Source organism: Photinus pyralis, unplaced genomic scaffold, assembly GCF_008802855.1.
Source record: "Photinus pyralis isolate 1611_PpyrPB1 unplaced genomic scaffold, Ppyr1.3 Ppyr1.4_LG5, whole genome shotgun sequence".
Taxonomy (NCBI): Eukaryota; Metazoa; Arthropoda; class Insecta; order Coleoptera; family Lampyridae; genus Photinus; species Photinus pyralis.
Genome location: NW_022170596.1, coordinates 25,183,887 through 25,197,080, shown reverse-complemented (window position 1 = coordinate 25,197,080; position 13,194 = coordinate 25,183,887). Strand labels below are relative to the sequence as shown.

Genomic DNA, 13,194 nt, shown 5'->3' with positions numbered 1-13,194 from the left:
GTAGGATGCGCAGTGCCAACTTTCTTATTTGTGGAAGCAATTAATAGTAGATTACATACCGAGCTGGGAGGTGGTTCATTACCTACCCCGAGGGCTTAAGGTATAAGCGCGAGGCGTTGGTTATGAACCACTGACCAGCGAGGTTTGTATACTATTTTACTCACAATCGATCATTTAAGGTAAAGTATATAATTCAACAAGGTGTTACTTTAACTGTCAATAATAGTGACACCGCCAATGTAACCATTAATGTTTACAACAATAGCAAATAGTTTCGTTCTTCTTCGTAATTTGCTATTGTTGTAAACATTAATGGTTACATTGGCGGTGTCACTATTAGTATAAGTTTCATATAAGGATAATATGAATAGCATTTGCAGGTAAGGAAAGTGACAGATACTAGCCGGGAAAGTGACAGCTAGCCGGGAAAGTTACTTTCCCGGCTAAGGTGAGTAATGAGTCGCTTCGCAACCGCTATGAAGGTTAGGAATTCAGATAATACTAACCGATTGTGAGTAAATGAAATTTCATACATATACACTTTAAATAAAAGCAAAACTAACATCAGGTTTAAAATTTGGTTTTGCACATGCTATAGCCATACCCAGGAGCTCGTTTTCTATATTTGTTTAGTTTATTTTTAGTTTATATTTTTACTCACAATCGGTTAGTATTATCTGAATTCCTAACCTTCATAGCGGTTGCGAAGCGACTCATTACTCACCTTAGCCGGGAAAGTAACTTTCCCGGCTAGCTGTCACTTTCCCGGCTAGCATCTGTCACTTTCCTTACCTGCAATTGCTATTCATATTGTCCTTATATGAAACTTATACTAATAGTGACACCGCCAATGTAACCATTAAGGTTTACAACAATAGCAAATTACGAAGAAGAACGAAACTATTTGCTATTGTTGTAAACATTAATGGTTACATTGGCGGTGTCACTATTATTGACTGTTAAAGTAACACCTTGTTGAATTATATACTTTACCTTAAATGATCGATTGTGAGTAAAATAGTATACAAACCTCGCTGGTCAGTGGTTCATAACCAACGCCTCGCGCTTATACCTCACCTCCGCGCTTCGCGCGTCGGTGAGGTACCTTAAGCCCTCGGGGTAGGTAATGAACCACCTCCCAGCTCGGTATGTAATCTACTATTATTTACTTTAAGAGATTTGTACACGACTGGCGCCGAAAATTATGAGCTTTGTCAAACCTCGGTGGTTGTTTCATCAAAAGACCCGTCTCCCCTGGCTATTTGGCCAATTCCCTTGTCTTTCTCGAGGTCCCGCTGCAAAATAACGGAAATGTGGAGCGTAATTGAGAAGTGCGACATTTTTTACAAATTATTTTTGTCTGGCTATTTGCAATTTCTGCGATCATTGCATCCTTCTGATTCAGAATCGTCACCTGATTCTGCACAAGTACGTATTTTTAAAAGCGTATACCGTCAAGTACTCGTAGGACTATTGTAGAAGCATACCGAGATTCCTGACTATGAAAACTGAGGTTGATTGCCATTAAAACCACGGAACTTTGACAGAAAATGACAAACGTATTTATATTTTATTACAAGTGACAGTTCGTTGCCTACTTTACAAAAACTAAATATGGATATACGTTCTCAATTACTAACAAAAGCAACCGGCCAAATTCTCATTATTAAATAAACGAGGGTGTTACTGGTGACGAAAAGTATAAATAGCAAAAATGATGTAGCAGGTCTAAAAACAACTTGATATTATGTTATTGCTACGCAATACGCAAAGAACCCTTTGAAACGCACCATTACAGAAAGCTCTTGTGGGAGTAGGTCGGCTTTTAGACCGACGCGCTGTTTGATGTAATATTAAATAAGATTTCGTTCTAATTGAATTTAGCGGAAGGACTTAATTTAATTTTGACCAACTTGTGTTAACTCAATAATATTTATATTTATTTTGCAACAATTAAATGATTAGCAAGTAATAATTCGTGTGGTCCGAGCAAACTTTTACTTTAATTCGAATATATTATAATCTAGCTACCCCTCGGGAACGGAGCATGTTGGAGGGGTGGGGATAAGATAAATCAACATAATTTTGGATATCTAACTTAAATCGTTATTCAATCGCTTTTACAAAGTTAGAAGAAACTCCCATGTACAACAACTGTGCCTTTTTCCCTACGAAAAAACCCAGTTCCCCACAACTAGTTTAAATTATTTAACAGAAATTCCCAACCGAAATTAGCAAAGCAAATTTCTCTCGGTAATAAATTAAACTGCAACTACACAAGTCGGTGCACTCGTGTATTTTGAATGCAGCTGAAACATCTCGCTGGGTTCTCTCGCTCTCGACGCCGTTTTCCATCTTGACCATTTTCGAGAGCAAAATGCGGCTAATCTACTTGCTTCAGAATTGGGAATGGTGTTTAGTTTTATTTGCTAAACAAATGACCATTATAGAAACTACTGTAGTAATACTAGGGGAATTTAATTTCAATGTTGTCCGAGAGGTTAAGTTCTCTACATGCAAATCCGTTTGCGTACCATAAATTAATTATAAAAGCTTGGGACAGTTTCTGTTAACGAAGCGACTATGATTATTTATGTTGTTATTGCTAAACAATTCTATAGGCTTACAAGCTGCGGGTAAAAGAAAATGGTGATGTTTAAGGGGCGGAAGTGGTCAGAAATTGCATGCTCGATTGTAATGTTTATCCCCTAGAGAACACGTAGTTCAGTAAAGAAGTATAGCTTACCTATAAACGTACAACCCCTTTATATTTAAAAGGCACACTCGTCAATAAATTGTCAGAGGCTGACCTTTTCTGATTAATGCCATGTTGAGCGACAGCTGACCGCCATAAAATAGTTTTTATGGTGTCGTTACGCATGTTATTATTTATATTTTTTATGATATGTTTATACACATCCGAAAGACTGCCATTTATATGTACTCAGCCGATACCTCTCTTTTTATAGGGCATTGGTTATAAAGTAATAATTCGAAGGGAGCCATTCTAGCCAATAATTCAGTAAGTAACGCGTGTGATTGACATAATCCATTAGGAATCGGGTAATTTTGTATTTAGTGCATAAAAATTTTGTGAACCACTAATTCGACAGCCTTTCGACACACGATAAACTAAATTAAATATGTATTAAAAGGGGTACATTTGAAAGTAGGATACGTTTTTTAAATTGTTCCAAGGGTGGATTTTCGCTGGAAGTTAAAATGTTTATACAATAGGTGTGTTCTGGAGCAAAAAATATTGCCAACTTAAATTTACTAACTGATTGATGTTCTCGTTTCTTTTCGTGGCCCCCTCAACTATTTCTATTACAGTTTATACAGCGACGATCCTGATTGATGATAGTTTGAGTTTTACGCGATACGTTGCAGGTTCTATCTGTATACCTGTAAGGTTGGCGAACTCTGCAGTAATGAGCTCAATAGCAATCGTTAATTAACGTATAAGTAAACGTAAAGTAATACGAAATCTGTCAGTAACATCACTTACGCTTTATACATTGTTGGGGAAAGTCGTATTTGAAAGAATTGCGGTGTTATAGTTAAAAAGAAGTTTGAGTAAAAGTTTGAGTCAGTTTTTATCATATAAAAAGTCACATGTAAAAATCGGTTATTAAGAAAATTTAGGAATTTGTTAACACATTTTCTAAATTCGAACAATAAAAAGTTGAGCAAATAGAATCGGCTAGATCTATTTCGAACATAGTTTTTTGGAGGTCCCACCCAGATAACCAATCGTGGGTCGTACTAACGCACTCGACAAAATGCAAAGGTGCTGAACGTGGAAGGACGACAAAAGAAGTTCGAGAATTATTAGATTCTGGATCTCAAAAGTCTTGCGTAGTGGAGAAACTAGGTAAAGAAATCGACATGGTTGCAACCGGCGAAGAACATCTACTACTTATTTGGAGGAGTGAATCGGAGATATCCATGGTGTGATGAAACTTAAAATGGGGTTGTGTATATTACAGTCGGTAAAACCCAAAACCCAAAAAGACAAAACCTTCGCCATACTACTTTAATAGACAAATTATAAAAGCAGCGACTAGTTTCAACCAACGGTCATCTTCTGGTTACAATATCTGTTACAGATATATGAAACTTACAGTATAAAAGTACATACCTTAAGGAAATTACAGAATAAAACTTTTTAAAACATTTAGAAGTACACAATTCAAAATTTGTAAGACAGCATGCTGTCAGATATTGTAGCCAGAAGATGACCGTTGGTCGAAACTAGTCGCTGCTTTTATAATTTGTCTATTAAATTAGTATGGGGAAGGATATGTGACTTTTTGGGATTTAACGACTCTAATATTTGGAGTAGTACACAAAAACATAAAAATACAAGATTGAAATTTCTATGTAAGGCACAAATGGTATTTTGATTTTGACGACTCAAATTCACCAAGAATTTCTGAAAGTATTTATACCTTTCCTCATGGTCCATGGGTTCAAGAACTGGAAAATTATCACGTCTGTCTCACCGACACAGGAAGTTATCATGAAGAAATAGAAGTACTCGTCGGAGGTGAGGTGTTGGGCAAGTTGCCATATCTCGATAACGTTGTATCTGAAAGAGCTGGTAAATGAAAAGGATAAACTAATTAAGATTCAGGAAATTACAATAAACTAATCACAAAGTCAAGTTCTGCTTTTAAACATTTTGTAATCGGCAAATGTTGTTAAGATAGATATCAATGTGATGGTCGCGGCCTCGACCTCCAACGTTCGGTCAAACAAGCATACTTTCTCTGTTATCAAATAAGAATATGCAACTAAAATGATCGCTAATTAGGATAAAATAAAAAATGCTAATGAGGCCAATTGTGGGTAATAATAATCAAGGTTCTTCCTGTCACCTAAAGGCAACCAGGCAGAGAGCTTACCTACACGTTTACAAACTACATCCCTCAACCACCGTTGACATGCTACAGCGGTATCTACGACAAATGTTTTTGGAAGCTGAATGTGACCATCTAGAATCAACACACCTCATATTATTCATTCAAGTTACTGTTCACCTTTCAAATCTTGAACAGAAGCTGCAGGAATTCCCTATACTATGCACACGTTTTCACGCTCCCTGTGAGGTAGTGTACTTGATGCGGTTTTTTTTAACGTGATTTCCCCAGTAGGCCTATTCCATGAACCAACCGCTTTTGAGACATAAAGATGATTCACGTGCTCTAATACGAGGAGAACTTATTTTAGATGTACTGGCTTCTTCCTTGTTGTCTTTCAACTGCAGCCTGCAGTAGTACTCTTTCGGGTGTAGTTTTTAAATCAGTAAATTAAGTGTGATAATCTATCCTAAAGGGTAGTTTATACGGGATAGTAAATTGCGATAGTACTTCTGAGAGTAACTTGCACTAGCGTTTACATACAAGTAAACTGTAAAAAGTAATTTCTCTAAGCAAGTACTCTCAGGCACTTTTGAGCTATAAATTTTAATGCGGAAATTCTTCCAAAGTGTGGCGATTGTATCACACTTTTGATCTCTAGTTTTTTCCGTTGTAACAAAACTTTCGTGTAAAAATAAAATTATCCGATTAAAAATCAAGCTCTTGTGTATTTACCCCCAATTAAAAATATTAGAATGGGAAACAAATGAGCGTATAATCAAAGGTGGCTAACATTCTATTATTTTTAATCATTGATTAACCTTAATTATCGTTTGTGCAAGGTGATTCAGATCACGCAAAACTAGGTCGCGATAGAAACTAATACTTGTGTTATGCAGTGCCCTTAATAAGTTAATATAAAAATGCACAAGGTTATCTGATCATATGACTATTCGTAACTGTAGTTCAGTTAAGTTCGAAACTCAGAAATGAACCGATGGAATGGAAAGGTTGCAATAGTCACCGGTGCTAGTTCCGGCATTGGAAAAGCGATCGCGACAAAGCTCGTCGAAAATGGAATGATCGTAAGTACCTACCAAAACTGAGGATCACTATAACAAACTATTTAAGGTTGCAGGACTGGCCAGGCGTAAGGGGTTGGTAGATGAACTGGTCGCCAAGCTAAAGGGAGCGAAAGGAGAGCTCCATGGAGTTCAGGCTAACATGACCAACGAAGAAGAAATCTTAAAAGCGTTTGAATATGTAGCCAAAAATTTAGGCCCGGTTCATGTACTGGTTAACAGCGCGGGTATTAGTCGCGTTTCGCCATTGACATGTGGAAGGACGGACCAATGGAAAGATGTTTTGGAAACAAATGTTATAGGGCTATCCATTGCAACAAGAGAGGCGGTGAAAAGCATGTCTGTAAACAACGTGGATGGACACATAATACACATAAACAGCGTCGTTGGACATTCTTTCAGAAAAACAAGCAGCGCCATGTACGGGGCATCAAAGTTTGCAGTGACCGCACTCACCGATGCCTTAAGAGACGAACTCAATCAAGCAAAAAGCAAGATCAAAATTACGGTTGGTATTAAACCATTGAAAGTATTCGCATTCGGTATTTTATTTTAGAGCATCAGTCCAGGCTTCGTTGACACTGAAATATTGGATAGAGTTTCGGAACACAGCGACGGTCTGCTCCCAATGGAATACGTACATCATTTTAAGCTTAACCCTTCACTCAAAGCGGAAGACGTCGCCGATTGCGCCTTGTATGTTCTAAGCACACCACCACACGTACAGGTAAATTGGAAATTGTGGTTGTTTGAACAATCTTACCGTCTTTCTAATTTCAGGTTCACGACATCATTCTTAGACCTATGGGTGAGACCGCTATATAATTGAGTTGCATATGAAGTTTAATAAAAAATATAGTAATATGTCTCATAGTTTTCTGTCCATTGCACAAAATAGGCTTGCGCTCAAAGTTATCGATATTTACAGAAAACACGGCCCTGTCATTCTAATTAATCAGCAAATAAACGTTATCAATAGATATGATCATGCTTCTAACCTCCATTAAGAGTTGAAAAGCCTTTGGGTTAAATCGCGCATGCGCAAGTGCGTCAAAGTCTCATTTCCGGCTAAACTATTGTTGAACCGATTGGAAGCAAAAGGGCGATTTAGAAGCAGAAGTGAATGAAAAATGACTCATACAAGAAATCGTCAACTGTGAAAACCTTGCAAAGGGGATCTTGGCGGATTAAGATTAACGGAGGGATGATAGGAACTTAAACAGGACATGATATTTGAATTAAAAAAAAGAAAGATGATGCTCAGGAAAAGCATTTTAAAGAGTCTCGAGATGAGTGAAGAAAACTTTAAGTAGTGCATAGAAGAAATCATAACCGAATATTGGAAAGTTAACAGGTAGGTTTAAAGAAAATAGGGGTGATGCGGATTTAGAATGAAAGGATAATTAGTAAAATACAACCGTGTGAAAAATGAAGGCCCGATGTCTTTCTGGCAACAAATTCCTGCAATTAGTGAATACATACCATGGATTCTGATAACTGGGAGCTGTACTTAAATTGATGCTTATGGATTAAACGACAACAAACAACAATTTGCTTATTTTTTTATCGTGGAACAGGGGCGGAAAATTTAAAGCCATTTAATTCCACAAAACCAACAACGAAACTATCATCGCATTTTATGAAAACGATACGTATAATAACTGCACGATCATTTTTGGCAATGTGTTAAAAGCAAAATAAAAGTTATTCCGAATGGGATGCAGAATTTCGTGGACTAGCTTCCCATTGTGCTTTCACGTGTCCATAACAATCACCTATTGATGAACAAATCAGAACTATGATTTTCACTTCACTCCGCATGAAAAAATTCCTAATACTGCTTTAGTTGAGGAAAATCCTTCTTTAGAAAAAATCCAAAACCTACTATGCTGCTAACCAAACATTAACCAACAATAACTTATTATTATTACTGTTATAATTCATCAGAAATTAATCTTATGCGTTAACCTTTCTCGTTCACAATCACGGTGAAGTACATAAAGCCAAAATGGTACCCAACAAATTCAAATCCTGTCCAAGTTGTGCAAGTACAAACTCACAAGTAGTCAGACTGCCGCTATTTTAACAGCACTTGTAACAAATGTGGTCGTTTGCGCGTTCACATTTCCAAACCTGATGGTTCAGTTCTCGTTCCTTTCTTGACAATGAGCAATATCCTGTGCTTGACCCGGAAGAGCTTTTCCATAAATTGCAAAATGGCGTTTGCTTTACAAAATTGATCTATCGGATGCACACTTGCAGATGGAATTAGATGAAGAATCAAAGGAAGATAGTCATAATTAGAACTCCATACAGACCCTTTGAATATCAAAGACTAGCTTTTGGAATATGTAGCGCATCCATCAATTTTCCAACGTTTTATTGAATAAGTAGTATCAGGAGTTGGTGCAAATTATTTAGATGCAATTATCATCACAGGAAAGATAGACGAAGAACATATGGCATTAACAAATTTTTAAACGTCTAAAATTGCATGAACTTGGTTCAGTTAAGTGCGAATTCTTTAAACCTGAAGTAGAATATCATGGTAACGTAATCTCGAAATTGTTATTTACATAAAAGTCAGGAAAATGACACATTACTGGCGAGGAAATATCCGAGTCAGGTAATGTCATTTTACTGATGAGTTTTGTATTCAATTTTACTCAAAATCGTATTTTAATATAAAATTTCAATTTTTATACAGAACTTTTGATTAATGTCATCATCATAGACATTTAGAAATGTCACAGATGCGGCCAGTAAAGTGACAAGCGACAGGAAACGTAGTCTGCTCTGCCTCTATCATGAAAACTAAAATTTCCTGACAGAAAGTAGGCCTGAAACTGAAGATTTCAGGACGATTTTGGGTAAAATGTATCGACCTTCAGATTCGGGAATAACTGCAGTTAAACAATTACCACGACCCCCAATTCTTCTTCAGTTACAATCATTTTTGGGGAAAGTAAACTATTATAAGTTCATACGGAATTTTTTTCAACAAGCCGCTCTTGTGCACTTCGCACAAAAGATGCAGCATTCAAGTGGACCAAACTGGAAGATGATTCTTTCTTACATTTACAATTAAAATGAAAGAAAGTTGAAACTTCAAGATTAGTTTATGATTCTTCTTATGGTATTGGGGCCGTGCTTTCTCATAGTTTCCCTGATGGAACTGAAAAGCCTATCGCTTTTGCTTCAAAAACGATGAATAATCTGGAAAAAAATTACAGTCACATTGAAAAGAAAAGAAGCACTCGGGATCAAGAAATTTTTTTCTTCATGAAGGTTACCAGAAAATATAGTATCTGACAATGGCCCACAGTTAACGTATCAACAATTTAAAAACTGCTGTAATTCTCATGGAATTGCAACCGGTCTTTTCACCCAGCTTCAAATGGGGAAGCAGAAAGGTTTGTACGTACTTTTAAAAACGCAATGCTAAAATTTGTAAGGGAGGAGGAAGTAATCAATCTCGTGCATTAGATGAAATGTTATTAGCTCATCGTTCAACACCTAACCCCTTAATAGGAAAATCACCTGCAAAGCTCTTACATTCTAGACAACCGCGTGCACAGTTCTCATTGATGCTACCTCAAGAGAAAAGAAGAGATTCTTATAAATAGTCAGTGCCTATGCCTACTATCGAAGCAAAAAGTTTATGTACTCGAGTTTGAAGCTTAATAAAACACGTAAAAAGCCCTAAGGCGAGTAGTTACATGCATTGATCAGTACTTCCCAAAAGCATTTGGTCTATGCAAGGCATTGCCATATGCGCTATGTTTTTCTCTACTAGAGGCATCTATGGTTAAAATTTCAAAGAAATATCTCCATAAATAAGAAAGTTGGCATTGAGCAATCTGCGCATGCACATATCTGACTTTTACTATGTGCTTGCTTTTACTAGTAGTCTCTGTGTTTAAAATTTCAACAAAATATATTAATAAATAAGAAAGTTGATATTGCAGCATGCGCACATTCATCGTCATGATTTTTCATGGCTCAGGTGCCAGAGCTATAAGATACCGAATTCAAAAAGAACGAATTAAATATATTGAAAACTATAGTAGTAAAAGGCCTCGGACGGACGGACAGACAGAGAAAGTGGATCGATTTTAATGGGAGTTGTACTAAATTAAAGCCTGTTTTTTTCAGATCCGCACTTCTTCAACGTGACGATGCATATCGGATAGTGTGTTTGAGATAAATGAGTACCTATTTATTATTTTCCCCCTAAAAGTAATCGGGATCCTTTCGGTTTCGGTTTGGATCAAATATGTGCAACTGCTTCGGGGAATAACTGAGACTTGATATGATATCTTTGATTAAACGGGTATTCTATAGGCCGCCAAGTTAAGTTTTGGTTATTTATTTCTTTGGTACTCGATAGTTGCTCTAGTCCAAACTCATCATTTCCTATACTTTACGGCAGAAATTTGGAGTTTGTACCTAGCAAAGCAAGGTGATCTTTAGATAAAGTAAAATTATGTCGCGATAGCAACTAATTCTCTCAAAATCGATTTCGAAACACTTGATTACAATGTACTTACACACCTTGGACCCTCCCGAATATTCTAGCAAATCCGAAGCCATCGCGTTATGAAGTGCACTTCATAATCAGTAAATATAAAAATGAACAAGGTTCTATTTCACTATTCGTAACTGTAGCTCAGATAAACGCGTTACTCAAAAATGGATCGATGGAATGGAAAGGTTGCAATAGTCACCGGTGCTAGTTCCGGCATTGGAAAAGCGATCGCGACAAAGCTCGTCGAAAATGGAATGATCGTAAGTACCTACCAAAACTGAGGATCACTATAACAAACTATTTAAGGTTGCAGGATTGGCCAGGCGTAAGGGGTTGGTAGATGAACTGGCCGCCAAGCTAAAGGGAGCGAAAGGAGAGCTCCACGGAGTTCAGGTTAACATGACCAGCGAAGAAGACATCTTAAAAGCGTTTGAATATGTAGCCAAAAATTTAGGCCCGGTTCATGTACTGGTTAACAGCGCGGGTATTAGTCGCGTTTCGCCATTGACATGTGGAAGGACGGACCAATGGAAAGATGTTTTGGAAACAAATGTTATAGGGTTATCAATTGCAACAAGAGAGGCTGTGAAAAGCATGTCTGTAAACAACGTGGATGGACACATAATACACATAAACAGCGTCGTTGGACATTCTTTCAGAAAAACAAGCAGCGCCATGTACGGGGCATCAAAGTTTGCAGTGACCGCACTCACCGATGCTTTAAGAGACGAACTCAATCAAGCAAAAAGCAAGACCAAAATTACGGTTGGTACTAAAACCATACACTGTGAAAGTATTCACATTGTGCATTTTATTTTAGAGCATCAGTCCAGGCTTCGTCGACACCGAAATGTTGGAAAAAGTTTCGGAAAACAGCGACGGTTTGTTCCCAATGGAATACGTCCATCATTTTAAGCTTAACCCTTCACTCAAAGCGGAAGACGTCGCCGATTGCGCCTTGTATGTTCTCAGCACACCACCACACGTACAGGTACATTGAAAACTGTGGTTGTTTGAACAATCTTACCGCCTTTCTAATTTCAGGTTCATGACATCATTCTTAGGCCTGTGGGCGAGACCGCTATGTAATTAGTTGCATATGAAATTTAATAAAAAATATTATAATATGGCTCATAGTTTTCTGTCCATTGCTGGCGTTCAAAGTTATTCATATTTACAGAGAACACGGCCCTGTCATTCTAATTGATCACCAAATAAACGTTATCAATATATATGATTAATCCTCTAACCTCCATTAAGAGCTGAAAAGCTTTTGGATAGAATCGCGCATGCGCAAGTGTGTCAAACTTTCATTTCCGGTTAAACGGTTGTTGAACCGATTGGAACCAAATTTCTTAGACATAAAAGGGCAGAATCGCTCATGCGAAAATGTGCGGGTGGTATCTGTGCTAGCCACAGCAAATTTATTTATACTTGATTCAATATTTTGTGGAGGATTTCAACTATAAAGTGAAGGGCGGGAGAAAATTAAGTTCTCTCAAGGGAAGCTTATAACAGACTATGCCAAAATAATTTCAAGTGATCCAGTAACTTTTTTCTGTTTAATTTAAATTCATAAGGAACAATAAAAAGTTACTATGTAACATTAAATCGCAATCCTACATTCTTCCTATACCAGCTGCGGTTGAATATTACCCTCCAACGTTTCATTCTAAATTGCATATATAAATCAGCCCCTTCATCTTCCAAATTTGATATTTCTTCGTAGGTTCCTTCACCTACTAACTATAGCTTAGAATTTCAAGTTGTAACTCGAGTCATTCTAAGTGAGGTTAAGATGTTTGGAATAGCTTGAAACGGTTTCTGGAGTTTCAAAATTTCGATGAAATTTCAAGAGTGTTTTGAAAAAGGGACTTCAAGGTTTTAATAACAATTGGAATAAATTCGATCAGTAAATAGTTCACAAAACAGCAGCGATACATACATCAAACTCCATACAGACCCTTAGAATTTCAAAGACTATAGGTTTTGTAATATCTAGCGCATTCATCAATTTTCCAACGTTTTATTGAATAAGTAGTATCAGGCATTGGTGCAAATTATTTAAATCACAGAAAAGACAGACGAAGAACATCTGGGCTGGCATTAAAACAACTTTGCAAACGTCTAAAATGAACTTTGGTGTAATAACGCTAAATGCAAATTCTTTAAACCTGAAGTAGAATATTATGGTAACATAATCTGGAAAAATGTATTACGACATTCAGATTCGGGAATAGCTGCCGTTAAACAACTACCACGACCCCCAAACCTTTTTCAGTTTCAATCATTTTTGGGGATAGTAAATTATTATAAGTTCGTACCGAATTTTTCTCACTAAATATATAAAATAGTTCATGCTTCTTCTTATGGTATTGGGGTTGTGCTTTCTCATCATGTCCCTAAGGTGAGTAGCTCAGCGCATTTTCTTTTCATTCATCGTTACTTTCCAAAAGGCATTGTGCGCTATGTTTACCTTTACTAGAGGCATCTATGGTTAAATTTCAAAGAAATACCTTTATAAATAAGAAAGTTGGCATTGAGCAATCTGCGCATGCACACATCTGAATTTTACTATTTTTGTTTGCTTTTACTGGAGTTGTCTAATTTTCTCGAAAACGAATCGACCGATTAAAAAAAATTAAACGTAAAAATAAAGGACTTCGAAAGACCTTTGAAACAAGCTATTACTCGATACCACTTGTCATTTAAAATGTTTAAG

The 13,194-nt window shown here is 36.9% G+C and overlaps 2 protein-coding genes across 2 annotated transcripts; both read left to right on the top strand.

Moving 5' to 3' along the window:
* The first annotated feature begins 5,778 nt into the window (after positions 1-5,778).
* LOC116171372 (farnesol dehydrogenase-like) lies at positions 5,779-6,924 on the top strand. Its single transcript, XM_031488163.1, has 4 exons — positions 5,779-5,947; positions 5,994-6,452; positions 6,501-6,671; positions 6,725-6,924. The coding sequence occupies exons 1-4, from the start codon at positions 5,852-5,854 to the stop codon at positions 6,767-6,769; spliced, it is 771 nt and encodes a 256-aa protein (XP_031344023.1). The 5' UTR covers positions 5,779-5,851; the 3' UTR covers positions 6,770-6,924.
* Positions 6,925-10,527: 3,603 nt separating this feature from the next.
* Positions 10,528-11,601, top strand: LOC116171742 (farnesol dehydrogenase-like). Its single transcript, XM_031488722.1, has 4 exons — positions 10,528-10,732; positions 10,779-11,237; positions 11,293-11,463; positions 11,517-11,601. Exons 1-4 carry the CDS (start codon positions 10,637-10,639, stop codon positions 11,559-11,561), a joined length of 771 nt encoding a protein of 256 aa, XP_031344582.1. The 5' UTR covers positions 10,528-10,636; the 3' UTR covers positions 11,562-11,601.
* Positions 11,602-13,194: the final 1,593 nt, after the last annotated feature.

Excerpts from the sequence above, each read along its gene's own strand:
- LOC116171372 (XM_031488163.1), top strand. The coding sequence starts at position 5,852 with ATGAACCGATGGAATGGAAAGGTTGCAATAGTCACCGGTGCTAGTTCC. Across the intron at positions 5,948-5,993 it reads TCGTCGAAAATGGAATGATC|GTTGCAGGACTGGCCAGGCG; the intron begins GTAAGTACCTAC and ends AAACTATTTAAG. Across the intron at positions 6,453-6,500 it reads AAAGCAAGATCAAAATTACG|AGCATCAGTCCAGGCTTCGT; the intron begins GTTGGTATTAAA and ends ATTTTATTTTAG.
- LOC116171742 (XM_031488722.1), top strand. The coding sequence starts at position 10,637 with ATGGATCGATGGAATGGAAAGGTTGCAATAGTCACCGGTGCTAGTTCC. Across the intron at positions 11,238-11,292 it reads AAAGCAAGACCAAAATTACG|AGCATCAGTCCAGGCTTCGT; the intron begins GTTGGTACTAAA and ends ATTTTATTTTAG. Across the intron at positions 11,464-11,516 it reads GCACACCACCACACGTACAG|GTTCATGACATCATTCTTAG; the intron begins GTACATTGAAAA and ends TTCTAATTTCAG.